This window comes from Equus caballus, chromosome 15 (genome assembly GCF_041296265.1).
Source record: "Equus caballus isolate H_3958 breed thoroughbred chromosome 15, TB-T2T, whole genome shotgun sequence".
Taxonomy (NCBI): Eukaryota; Metazoa; Chordata; class Mammalia; order Perissodactyla; family Equidae; genus Equus; species Equus caballus.
Genome location: NC_091698.1, coordinates 90,579,726 through 90,594,234, shown reverse-complemented (window position 1 = coordinate 90,594,234; position 14,509 = coordinate 90,579,726). Strand labels below are relative to the sequence as shown.

The following is a 14,509-nucleotide window of genomic DNA, read 5'->3' as shown; positions in this document are numbered from 1 at the left end:
CTTAGAGACTCACCTATATGTGGCTGCTGAGCCGCAGCTAATGCATATTGCTGCTGTTGAGCTGCAGTTAACTGCTGAACTGTTAGTGCGTTAGTCCTCTGAAAGAGCTATTAGGGAAAATAACACAAAGATTAGTCTCAAAGCGTTTCATTTCTATTGAAAGCTGGAAATAGAATATTTTAAACACTTATTTGAATCACTTTATCAACTATAAGGACAGTTTACTCAATAAAACATTAAGTGTTCAAGAACAACCTTATTATTTACTCAATGCCTCACAGCATTTCAGGCTATACCAATACATAGTTATGGGGAGATTCCTTAAAGGAGGGGTATGTTTTACCTGCTGCTGGGAATTGTAGTCAAAAAGGCCTACAGTAGCTCCTGAAGAGTCCATTGGTACCTGATTACCAGGATAGTCAAACTGTAAGGAATCCAGACCAACTTGTTCCATGGCATCCAGATTCTGAGTTTCAGGATTTGAAAATTCTTCAACAAGTGGTTTATTAGCTGTAGGATTAGGAAGAGGCCCCAATCCTTCCGGGGGATTAGTATTGGGGCCCAGGCGCTCAACTACTTCAGTTGGAGAGGCTTGACGACTTCCAGGAGTACGACTATACGAAAAAAAACACAGAGGCATTACGAGTAAAACTAACAAGTCAGTCAAAAGTTGAAATGGGAAAGTAGGAAAATCATGAAAAACAAATGGTTATAAAATACAGAGGGCAAATTAGGCACCCCAGGTCACTAACCATTCTACATTATCACATTTTTTCTATCTAACCTCCTCTTAAGAATTGATATAGTTTCCTTTTTTATATTATTAAAGATTATCCTCCCCAATCTGAATAATGTAAAGATATAACTCAATTTTACACATAAGAAAAGTGGCCGATATCACAACTTACGGTTAGATTACTTCAGACTTTTGTCTCAAATCATAGACAAAATGAATGGTAGGCATGAATACAGCAGACTATCAAATGCCAAACATCAGGAGGCTTGAAACCAAAACCCACCTACCATACTCTTGTACTGTTCACCAGCACATAATTTTGCTATAATATCTTGCTTAATATTTCAGGAAAAAAACAGGCCATAAAGGATCATTATGGCCTTCATGATTTAAGGGCATAAAATGTAGGTTACGACAGAAAAAGGCAGTGAACTAAGAAAAAAGGCTGACTCCTGACTGTGTCTTTAAATATGATGTTGAGTAAATTATTTCATCTTCTGGGCCTCAGTTTCCTTACTGAGACTGAAGAGATGACCTCGTGCTTTCAACTAACGAGAACAAAATAACTACTTGTGGAAACCCTCTACGACAGCTCTCCCCAAACCATCTTTATCACACCAAATCGTTTCACTTTAAATTATCAGAAAGAAAAGGAGAACATTTACCAAAAATTATGTACATCAATGAAAAGCATAACTCTACATATAAAAAAAGCAACTTTCTCTACTGTCTAGCCTTCTTAATTTTCCCAAGAAATTTATTAACATTGCATTAAATTTTTAGCGCAGACTATAGTCATGCAACACTTAACAACAGGGATACGTTCTGAGAAATGGTTTGTTAAGCGACGTCGTCATTGTCAAGCAAACATCACAGAGTATGCTTACACAAACCTAGATTGTATAGCCTACCACACACCTAGGCTATGTAGTATTAATTGTATGGGACCACCATCATATATGTGATCCATTGCTGACCAAAATATTGCTATGTGGTGCTGACTGTCTTCTCTTTTTATCAACATCCTTCATGGTCTAAACTTTATTTCTAGACGTAATTCATCCTCATCTACAGTCTCTTTTCTTCTACAGAATATTTTACATGAGATCCTTTCCCTCACAAGAAATAAGGCTGTTCTGAGGAATCATGAGTTCACAGCATATTTAAACATAAGTACACTAAATAAATGGCAGTAACGATTTTACCTGGCTTTCAATGCCAGTTGTTATACCTATGTAAATCTGTCCCCAACTGTAGGTGCTTCATGTTGGGATAAATTTGCTAACACGTACAGAGCATTTTAAAAAGCAATTAATTATAAGAATTGTTCTCCAGATATTTAGGGGAACTTATATTTGACTTAAAAATCAAGCACTGTCCTTGCAACATTAAAAGAAAATTCAAATTTCCTTCCCCTTTAACCACACCTAATTTTTCATATGAATATTGGCGTCCCTTGGTTTCTGCAGGGCACTGGTTCTAGGACCGGCCCCACGGATGCCAGTCTCTTATATAAAATGGTGTAGTATTTGCATATAACCTAGGCACATCCTCCCATATACCTTAAATCATCTCTACGTTACTTCTAATACCTAATACAATGTAAATAGCTGTTGTACTGTATTGTTTAGGGAATAATGACAAGGAAAAAAAGTCTGTACATGTTCAGTACAGAGGCAACGACCATAGGCCTTTTGATCCATGGTTGGCTGAATCTAGATACGGAGGACCACCTGTATTCCAAAGGTTTGTTTTTCATTCAGAATATATAGGAACAAAAATAAAACTGAAAACATCTTTAAAATCAGCCAATTAAAAAAAAGCCTTCTGTATAGTTTTTTCATTCCTTTCAGTTCTACTCCAGTAATGTACATACTGATGATGTATTAGCTAATGTACATATTAATGATGTGCTAGCATACTGACCATATGGCAACAGCTTCTGAAACATTTGTGCATTGTCAAGTACAATACTCTATCTAAAATAATTCATAAACAATTTTAAATACATACCCCAAACTTAATGGAATAAAATTAGAATGCTAATAAATGTAAAGTTCATATTAATATGGAGAAGTATAGCCTTTCATACAAAACAACTCTAATATAGCAAAAAGCAAAGGATACAACAGCAAAAAGTCATCGTGGTACCAGTGGTGCTATTTTCTTGCTATAGTTAATGGTGTATTAACACTTCAATTATAAATGTATACTCCGAAGGGTTTATAATCAACTCAGTTTTAAATGCATGCCCTTGACTAAAACTTAAGATTAGGTAATAACAGAAGAGCAAAATCAGGACAAGGTTCTAAAAGAAATTGAATAGCATTAAATTTATTTCTTGTCAAAAGAGGTTTACTGGTTTTGGATGCTTTTTTGCACTTAGATACAAATGGCACTGTTTTTAAGAAGCATTGTTACTGCTTTTGATAATTAAAAGCAATAAATGTAAAAGTATACCACCCACATGTACCTACACTCAGTTAACTGAGATTCCATGGTTTATAAGATCTCAAAGAAACAGCTCATTTTCAGGTATAGGCCCTAAAACATGTGAGTATTAATGTATAAAGTATAGGAAATCAGTATGAATAATTTAGATAAATGTGCACTACCTAATCTAAGACCAAAGGCTAGAAGAAAATAAATACTTATTTACTTGCCATAAAGAGACAACTAAAAAGCTACAACTTAAAGAATTCTGAGCTTAAAGCTAACTTTTTGGTTTCTAACATTTCCCCCTCTCCCTAATTTCAGGAACCTTAAGTATTAGCACAAACTCACATATTTTAAGAAGAAAGGACACAGCTCCTAAGCTAATGATGTTTCCTCATATCCAAGATTAAGAGTTAAACGGAGGATAGGGGATTCAATATACGGGTAGAAGGAAGAGGAAACTCCACAGAAAGGTGCTCAAGAGCAACCGCAAGAAGAGTTTGCCAAGAAAAATCACAGAATAAACCTAAAATCCACTAAATTTTAACAGGGAAGGAAAAGTTAAAATTTAGACTACCATATTAGCAGAAAGATAACAGCAGCTTCTAACAATATTCCTTAAATGGAATGCACTGTTTTAGAGACTGTTCTGAAGAACTACTTTTTTAAAAATGGCCCATAATCATTATCTAATATTCCTTATAAAAATTTAATCTTCCTCTAAATTAACACAAAGTACAAAGGGCAATAAAGTAAACCAAAACTGGAAAAACGTCTAAATCAGTCACATCGGCTAGTAGTAATAATCCCTAAAGAGATACGCTTTTCTTCTCGAGAAAATTAAAATCTTACTTAAAATCTTTGCAATCGGCATCCATTCCATTTGGCAAACCTCTGCCATTTATTTTAGAATCATCATCATCTCCTTGTTTAAGATCTCTGTTTTGGTCCTCCTCAAATGGAGAAGCCTTGCCTTTTTGATCTCCTTTCTCAGGTCCATCTGTTTCAGCATCTCTAGTGCCCTGAGGAAAAAGAATCTGTTTGATTCTGAATATTTAATAGCACACAAAAAAAGGCACCAAAAGGTGACCTAAAACTACACTATAGTGCATGTAAACAATAAAAGCATTGAATCTTATTTTAATTTCGTAGGCAACTAATTTATCAAAGGCCAAAAAATTGAGTACAAACCAGTAATTTATAACAGAAGGGCTAAGGCAACCTTAACTATAGCGGTGCTGGAAAAGCAGTAACACCACAAATGAGATTAAAATTCTACTTAATGCATAGATGATTTCGTTTAGTTACTTTCAGATAAAGCACTACCATGAATAAGCAATTTTAATCTTGCAAATTATGTTTTTTAATTAATATGATTTGATTTTTGTAATATGGTTAAGATTACAAATACTCCCATGGTTCTACTGTTCTGTGTATTTCAAGAAGTGGCCAAGAGAAGAAAACAAGAGCACCAATAGCTACAAAATTTCCTTTAGCTCTTGGAAGGCCCAGAAAAATAAAATGACTTAAAGATAACCAAATAACCATTGAGTAATCATTAAATATTTCTTTTTTCAAAATACTTACAAAAGTTCCCTTCCTAAATCGAGAATCCAATTTATCAGCAGGAGAAGAACTTAATACATATTCTACCATGCTCACACCAAGGCCTCCACTTTCTGATCGCGGAGACAGTATTGCGTTTACTTCACTGTTTCCATGAAAACCCTGTCCAGATCTTCTCTGTACCATAATAGGCTGGGACATTGAATGGTCTGTTCGGAAGAAAGAACACAATGACATATTTGTTGTTTTCACAGTAACCCAAATGTATTTACATAAATTAATATACCAAAGTAAGAAAAACTGGCATATTGCTTTATTTTGAATGTTATTATAATATTTATAAAAAGCTCTTCATTCTGTTGAGATTCACTGGACTAGACACATTTCTTGAGAACACAGACAGAAAGACTCATTTGGTTAAAAAAAAACACCAGGTAAAAGTCTATGTGAAGAAGAGTCAAACCAAAAGGTCGGTGGAGACAGAAACACTAACCTGAAGGCTCAGTTGCTTGTAAGCATCTTATTAATAAGTTAAAGTTCTTTTAGCAATTCATAACAATTCAAAACAAAAACCTTCAGGGATAAAAACCTAGAAGAATAAAAATAACTCCTCCTAAATCGGCAGAGGCATGTCTCAAGCTCACAGTTATGTACTGGACAGATTAATAACACATAGCTGTATTGCTATATCCACGAGAGAGTTTGGAAAAGCCAGTAGTATCACAGAACTTCCTATTCTTGGTGTAAAATCTAAGTAGCATCTAAAGTTTATTTTTTAAAATCCCTTCTAGTTTAAAGGTTTTCCATTTATTTTTAACAAAAAATTATTCACCTGGTACAAATACCTTTTCTACATATTTTTGTGACAAAAAGAAAAAGCAACATATATGATCTGAGAGCAAATAGAATACATATATAATAAAACATGAGGCAACACTCAAATAGATTTGCCCCCAAAAAAATTGTTTAAGGAACTGCCAGCTACCTCGGACTCACTTATGAACATCTATAATACTCAATATTAGGTCTAGTCCTTAAAGGATTGAACTATCACTACCACAGAGGCACTCAAGTCATCATTTCATTAACTGTAATAATTTTTAAACGCTACTTTTGTTAAACCATATTAAAACATTTCCATTTCAGTACCTTTATCCATGAGTGATTAGTTATTATATTTCTTCATTCAACCATTCACCCATTCAGTCACATAGCTCAAATACTGATTTACTCTCTCTCATGTGCCAGATATTGTACATGTACGGAGAATCCAAGAAAAACAAGACAGTCCCTGACCTCAAAGAGATTACAGGTTAATTAGAAGGCAGTAATAATAGAGTAAAAGTGCTTCAATAAAAGAAACCCAGGATACTACGGGAACAGAAAGAAGGGGCATTAATCTTTCCCAGTCTCAGTGTGAATCCCAAAGGAGGTGATATGAAGGGAAAGAGTTAAAGTGAGCGAAAAAACAGGTGAAGGTAGGGTCTAAAGAGCATTTCAGTTAGAGAAACCAGCACCTTCAAAGGCCTGGAAGAGCCAGGAGAACACAATGAAATTAACAATCACAAGTAGCTCAGTTCAGCTGAGAAAGAAACATGTCTATGATAAAGTTTCCTGCATGCATAGAAAGGTCTCTGTTAGAATGACAATTCCTTTAGGACAAGGAATGTGTTATTCATATTTGTACGTGCTTGACATTCAATAGATGTTTGTTCAGTAAACAAAATAATTCCATTCATTTCTAATTTTCTCATGTCTCCTGGTAAAGACTAATTATTTATCCTTAAAATTTTATCCATACAACTAAGAAAGTTAAGTTGGGAGAGGGAATGGTATAAGGAATTAACTAAAATTATAAGTTTGACACAAAAAAGAAATAGGAATGTATAAATATGCTGTTTAAACGTTTTACTGCTGGTACTAGTTGTCCTCCAAATATAACATACCAAAACTATTTCCCTACCACCCATACTGAAAATAATACCATTATTTCTCATTACCATGTTGTGCTCAAGACGCTTTGCTTTGGAATGCTTTACAAAATATTTAGTTCTAGCAAGTAAAGCAATTAACCATTCAACCTTCAAAACACGTTTATCAACCAAGTTTTCAAGCACATGTGATTTTAGCAAAGAAAGTGCCTTTCATGGGAAAAATGTATCCTAGTCCAAATAACTGAATAATTTAAATTGAGTCCAGTCTCATAAATCCAGAAAAAAAAATTCCTTGAGGGCAAGGATTGTATCTCATTTATCTTTGTATTCTCCAAACCTGGCATATTATATCACATATTGGTTGAACTCAAAGAAAATTCCCAGTATTTTAAGGAAATTCTAGTCTAAATTAGTAGCTACCAAAGTTTTTAATCTTTATCAATGATGACTGTAAAAGAGTACTAATCACTAAAACTTTCCAGCACTTCCTAACTTTTTGGCAATTAATTTAGTTTAGTAACAATTTTTAAAACTATAAAGGACTTTAAAATCTCTTAATATATATTTTAATGATTTGGAGAATAAAGAAATACCTTGTAATTCATACTCAAAATATAAGGCTAATTTGATAATTATCATCCAGAAATTTCTTTTTATATTACTTTGGTCATTTTGTATAGCTTTAACAAGCTACGTTAAACTCTTATAAAAAGAGAAAACTGGGCCAGCCCCAGTGGCCTAGTGGTTAGTTTGGTGCACACCACTTCAGTGGCCCGGGTTCAATTCCTGTGTGCAGATCTACACCACTTATCTATCAGTGGCCATGCTGTGACAGCAACTCACATACAAAATAGAGGAAGAATGGCAACAGATGTTAGCTCAGGGTCCATCTTCCTCAGAAAAAAAGAAAACTTATTTGTAAAATACATGTATATATCTCTCACATTTTACTAACCAGAAATATTTAAAAATATAATCAGCACTATTTTAAGAAATCTAACTGTGCTCTTTAATGTACCAATATATACGGTCACTCCTGTGAGTTACACTCCTTAGATACCAGGTGCCTTTTCCCTTAATGGTTTCTTGGACATAAGTCTCTCTTCACTACTTATAGATATCAAAAACATTCAAAGCCTGCTCCCTTTCTGGGAATTCTACCTTACTAAGGGAGTTTACTTTCTTTCTGGATGTGGCTAATGTCTAATAAAGTGAGACTGAGCCAAAATTAGATAAATGAGTCACTATCTTCTGATACAATTTAAGATTTAAAATTCCTATGGTTGAAATGTGTCCTCTGTTTTAATGGAAATTCAGAGTTAACTTCAAATAAAACAAAAAAATAAAAATCTTACTGTGACAAACACTTCTAATCAATAAGTGGACCATTAGATAAGGATTAATTTACATAAGAAAATGCACATTGTAAAGATTCACGAAATCCTCAACAAAGACATCACAAATTTTCTCCAAATACTGTCTGAGGGGAGACAGGTTTTTAAAAAATGCAAGAAAATTAATAACTCTCACACATACACCAATAACTTACGAGAAGTTCCCCATGCAGTCTCTCTCCATTCATCATCCCCAAGAAATATGCCTTTTTGTCCATCTTTTGTTGAATCATCAGGTTCCCAAAACTTTTTGGTAGGCAAAAGCTATGTGGGAGGGAAAAAATATTACATTTAAATTTTACTCTAGTTACAAAGAACTAATATGTAAAGGAAAGCAAACTTACCACTAATAAGTACAAGTTACTTTTCAATGCTAATGAAAATTCAATGACTCATTTCCTAATTTGTCTTATTAAAAATAAAATAACTTCCACTTACGTTTTGGGCACTGGCTCTGATAATTCTAGACCTGAACATTAATCAAAGTCCACTTTTGACTTTTCTACATTTCCCAAATGGTTTTACTATTAAGTGGTTTTCTTTACACATAAATTTTTTCAAAAGACTAAATTTCTCAATACAGATAACACAAATACAATAAAAATATCTATATAAATGATCAAAATTTTTCCTTTACTTCCAAATACTGCCCTTGGATGGATCACCTCTTATCCTACAGCTTCCATGATAGAAAATGTATTTTCATTCTTACTTCACTTATTCAATGGAAGTGAATTTGACAACTCTTCCTAGGTCCTGAATACTAGCAATCTATCACTCCCAAATCAGGAAGCTACAGAAGGTAGAAGAGACACACACAAAAGATCCTGAAATACTTTTGAGATGATAATGGCAAAGCCCTGTGCTCTACCTATCCTGTATTGTGATATACACATTACATAAAAACTGTGTTGATGCAATCATTCACCGCTAACTCAAAATATACGTTTGGCCAATTCCTAACGATACTTTAATATGCATCCAGGCCTCTCCTCTCTACCTTCTCTGACACAGAGAGGAAGTGGACTGGGGGATATGTTTGTTTGAAAAAAATAGACTGGTTTTCTGAGATATGCATTTAGCATTTTAAATAAGCATTTGTAAGATACTCTTCCCTCTCAGTCTGTAATTAGATACCCAGTCTTTCAGTGCTCATAATTAAACCTGTATATACTTCTATTACTACACTTATCACACTACATTACCTGTGTTTGTCTCCTTGAGCGCATGGTGACCTCATCTTCAGAGAGCTCACAAACATATAAACTAACTATAATAAAATGAACTTAGTAAAACGTGAATTGGGTCTGGGAGGTAAGACTGTGTGTGTTTTGGGGGTTGAAAGTGTGAGTGGAAGGTGAGGAAGACATAGTAAATCATGAACAACTTGAGAAAACGCACAGTGTGTAGAACAGGGTGTAAGATGGAGGAACAGATGCGGGAAAGTCAAAGCTGATGCTGGTAAAGCTATCCAGGTGAGATTATGAGGAACCTTAAAGACATGCTAAAGAAACCCTGTACTACACATTGAAGCAAGCAAGAATCAAGAGAGGTTGGCAAGAGTGATATTATGTTTTAGAAAACCACTCAAGTTGTTAAATTGTAAGAATAATGAATATTCTAGACTGGAGGCAAGGAGATCAGTTTAGGAGAATTACAACAATGGGGACAAGATGACAAGAATTCAAACAGGGTACTGGCAGAGAGAACTGAGAAAATAAAAGGGATTTGAGAGACATCTAGGAGAGTCAATAGGATATGAATACAAATGGCGGGGGGGGGGGGGGGGGGTGTGACAAAAAGGATACAACTTTAAAATTTCGGTAACAAGATAAATGGTAGTATTACTGACCAGAACAGAAAAAAATGGGAGAAGCAGCTTTGAAGGAAGGAGGGAAAATTCAATTTGGGCATGGTCTTAATCTACAGACCTTTTGCTAAATATTTTTAATTTTAAAGGAAATTAACTTCTGCTATTTAAAAAACAAAAGTTTTTGCATGTTACAATGTCCCTGTGCTACAAATGATTCGTATTTAAAGTACAGACATCTTAAGACAACAATCTGCTCTAACAAAGATCCCAGTAAAATACAACCTCCATCCCTTCAATTTTTAAAAATCTCACTATAAAAGTTTCGTGTATTTTATTCAAACAAAATGTAAATCTGATAATACTAAAACACTGTACTTGATATATTTAAATAATTAACATTTATTCACAGTAAAACCCAAGTTAATCCCTTAAAAATATTGCAAATAAAGCTATTTCAGGCAGGAGAAAATGGTTCCTGAGAGAATTTAAAAAAATGCTTTTATCTCACACTGCATGAAGAAAAATGTTTCAATATCAAAATAAGAGTAACAATAAGGAACAGAAAATAAAGTTATAACAACTTAATAGAAGCATTTATCACAGACATAGAAGCAGCTGAAACAAACTAATTGTCTGAGGTAGTAGAAATAATAGAATCTCTTTGAGGAGACTATTCCAAAGTCTTCTGGGATAAGGTTCCAGGACTGCTTTAGCAGCATCTCATAGATCACTGCCTTAAAACACAAACTGTACAACTAAGGAAAAAGATTTATGTCAAGCACTTACCCAGTGTGCCTACTTTCTGCCAAACACTGTGCTATGAATATTTCTTCATTTTGCAAACATTTATAAGTTATCGTGCACAGAAAATAACTCAGTAAACAGAATTAACACCTCCTAACAAAGGCCTTTATCAATATTCTAGAAACAGCTTTCTGTGACAGTTTAGATGCCGATTTCAAATACTTACAGAGAAACTACTAGCTTGTGACCAAGAATAAGTTAAAATCAACTAAATATAGAGAAAGGCAACAATTCAGGACAGAACTATTAAAAAAAAAAAAAAAGATAAAAGTGGTGTGCTGGTTGGAACAGCAATAAAAACAGTGATTTGCCCCTGGAGACTCTTTTACTGTAGCAGAAGTGGGGAAGCACATTAGAGAAAACAAGGGCTAACAGATCTTAAAGATCTATAAAATACATTACCCGTTATCACTTAATATTAGTTTCCTAATTCACAAAAGCTCTAAACCAAGGTCAAGCAACTCCGGATTTGTCAACCTGCTCCCCAATCCTTCCGACTCAGAAATGATTGAGTGGACATACAAATTTATCCCCCACCTGCCCACCATTTTATTAGTTCTTTACTTCAAGAAGCATTTTCGGCTTGCCCTCTCCATCTCCAAAGAAATCAGTAAACACTGTAGCACACTGCCTCAAAATAAGTAATAAAATAAGGAGGTGCACTTACACTTCAGATTCTTCTAATACAAATTGTTATGTAAAATCACCAAACCAATCGAACTAACATAATCCTAAGAATTAAAAAGATTTAAAGGCTATATGTCTATTTCCCCAAATCTTCTCCATTCCTAATATCACTTACTATGACCAGTAAACATTTTTAGATGTCATCACTTCCAATGGGCAGCAATACTACAAATAGTCAAGGCACTCATGAATTCAAACTCTTCTTCAAGCATTAACACATGGCCTTAGGCCAGTTAATGAACTGTTCCGAGCTTCAGTTTCCTCATCTGTAAAGATAATAATAAAGCTACAGGGGGGCCGGCCCCATGGCCGAGTGGTTAAGTTCGTGCACTCCGCTTTGGCGGGCCAGGGTTTCACTGGTTCAGATCCTGGGCGCCAACACGGCACCGCTCTTCAGGCCATGCTGAGATGGCATCTCACGTGCCACAACTAGACGGACCCGAACTAAAATATACAACTATGTACTGGGGGGATTCGGTGAGAAAAAGCAAGGGGGTGAGGGGGGTGAAGAAGATTGGCAATAGTTAGCTCAGGTGCCAATCTGTAAAAAAATAATAATAAAGCTAGTATCATAGAGTTTCTAGGAGGCCAGAACGAAAGAAGATAAAGTAAACTGCCTAGAACAGCATCCAGCACACAGCACACACATACGTATCAGGTATCCTCACTACCAAAAGTACGAATCCTTTAATATCATAAAACATGAACAACATGCTAATCAGCAACATTCAACTGGCTGATTATTTTAAAGGATTACAATATCATTCATTAAAAAAATCTTGTCTATAGCTGTTTGCTTTCTTTTTGAGTCTGTCTGAATATCCTAGGGGGATCATGAAACCCCCCTACTTAGAAAGAGTGGTTGCCTAATAGTCACATTTTGCATAAGGAAACAGAATCAGAAGTTAAATAAATTGCCCAAGGTTACATAGTTAGTAAATGGCAGCATCAAGACTTGAATTCACATCTCATTAGAATTAATTCTAAGGCCCATTCTCTTTACACTTAACTACTGTAGAAGATGGTTCTTTTCAATCATACTCTAATTCATCAACATTTCTGAAAACTTCCATTATTAGACCACCACTAAATATACTGAAAAAATAAAAGTTTAAGATATTGTCATGATATTCAGCCCATACAATGTGGGTATTCATGAAAGTGGATAAAGCTTAAGATACAATTGTTAAGATATGGATTTATGTAGACAAAACTATGATCAGCTATTTAAACACCATTTAAAACAGCTGGTTTCCAATTCCGGTTATCCCTAACAGCTCAGATCAGAGCTGGAGCACTTGAGAGAAATATGTATGCGGTTCATACAAAAGGTTCTTCTTCTTATCTTCAAAGAAATTAGTCGTACTCAAGGTCACAGCACTAGTGATAGATCTGAGAGAAAACAGAAATTTCCTTACACCCCTATCCACCTTGTTTTCTACCTCACCAGACTACCTGGGATCTTAGTACACAAATTTTCTTTAATATTTTCTTTACATATTATTTAAAGAAATATTGTTTAAAAAAAAATTATTGTGTCCAAAAAGAAAGGAGGGAGCATTATTTATCACAGTATGCTATGAAAATACTCCCAAAATAAAACACATTAACTCAGCGATTTAAAGTTATATTCTGGATTCCCTAAAGAATTTCCGGCAGGGGCCTCTTTCTCCTTACTTAAAAAATAAACAGGAACTTACATATACATATATACACACACTATATTTTATATATATATAAACACTATACTAATGAAGCTGAGTTCAACCTCCTATGGATTAGCTTTGCATTTTTTTTAGTTGTTTTTTAATGTTTTGCAGTTCCCTATTTTTTTCTTCCTGCTTTTTCTCCCCAAATTCCCCCAGTACATAGTTATATATATTAGTTATGGATCCTTCTAGTTGTGTCATGTGGGATGCAGCCTCAGCGTGGCCTAATGAGTGATGCCATGTCCGCGCCCAGGATCCGAACCAGCGAAACCCTGGGCCGCCAAAGTGGAGTGTGTGAACTTAAACCACTGGGCCACAGGACTGGCCCCAGCTTTGCTCTTTTTAATGCACATGACATAACACAAATTGGTAGCTCTTCTAACCAAAATATGCTATGGAAAAAAATGGAAAGGATAAATTTATGAATGGATGAATACAAATCTGTTGCTACTACTGGATGAACTAGAAGAGACTGCCCTTCTGATGATGGGTCAGTAAAGCTATCACGATCTACAAAAACCAGTACATTTGACAACAGCACTACATGAAGTACAATGCTTTGTACATTAGAGATTTACAACAACTTAAGACATAATTAGGGAAACTTTATTTTTAAAGAAAAAGTCAAGAATAGGGCAATCAATTAAAAAAGGATGTCACATTAAAAAAATAAACAATTTTAGAAAACTCAAGAGCCAGAAACTTTAGGCTGCTTTCAATTTATTAAAATCAATTCTGGGATAAAACAAAAACAAAAAACCTCACCTGTCAGGAAAGGAGGAGAAGACTGGTGAGAGAGAGACAGGCAAAGAAGGAAATCCCAGAAGGTTCCCTGCTGCCTATGAGGTGAGGAAAGATAGAAAGGCTTGTGGGAGAGAGAACCCAGAGACAGAAACCTCAGTAGGTTTCTTAGCTATCTCTTCGAGGTAAAAGAGTTAGCCGGTAAACTGCTAAGAAAAAAACTTAATTTGTGAATAACATCTTATTTAAAAACACATTTTTACTAGATGAAGTTCACAGAAGCACTGACCTGCTGCTATCCACCAAAAAAGCAGGCAGTCTAAAACTCTAGCCACTTTTACTCTGCATCTCTGACATTTCCATTAAGAAAGCCTAGATTTAAGCTTAGATCATTTAATGTACTATTCAACTTAGCTTCTCTCTTTTCCAAAAACCTCAAATATCCCTCCTCCACCCCTAAATAACTAACTAAACTCTTTCAACTACTATTTCTGATCATGACTTTTTTTAACTGCAAAGATCTCTAGGATTTATCAAATACTATTTAGAAAGGGAAGTAAAAAAGAGCCAACTTGTAAACGTATACACAATGTAGATCTGGGAAGCAAAGTGTTGGCGTCTATATAGAATTAAGATAAGGTTTTGACTACTTCCTCTTAAAAAAGTCATCAAGTTCAAGTTTGTCACAG

At 34.8% G+C, this 14,509-nt stretch overlaps 1 protein-coding gene across 34 annotated transcripts in view; it reads right to left on the bottom strand.

Annotated features, from left to right (window-relative positions):
* PUM2 (pumilio RNA binding family member 2) overlaps positions 1-14,509 on the bottom strand; it is a 93,905-nt gene that overhangs the window by 55,634 nt on the left and 23,762 nt on the right. For 21 of the 34 annotated variants that reach the window (XM_023619457.2, XM_070235872.1, XM_070235875.1 and 18 more), the window contains 5 exons: positions 8,222-8,330; positions 4,760-4,947; positions 4,025-4,194; positions 344-614; positions 14-107 (listed from right to left, as the gene is read on the bottom strand). In XM_023619457.2, coding sequence (XP_023475225.1) covers positions 14-107; positions 344-614; positions 4,025-4,194; positions 4,760-4,947; positions 8,222-8,330 — 832 coding nt within the window. Of the gene's footprint in view, positions 1-13; positions 108-343; positions 615-4,024; positions 4,195-4,759; positions 4,948-8,221; positions 8,331-13,844; positions 13,919-14,509 lie in introns of all 34 variants that reach the window. The other 13 variants (XM_070235894.1, XM_070235898.1, XM_070235889.1 and 10 more) reach the window with 2 other exon arrangements.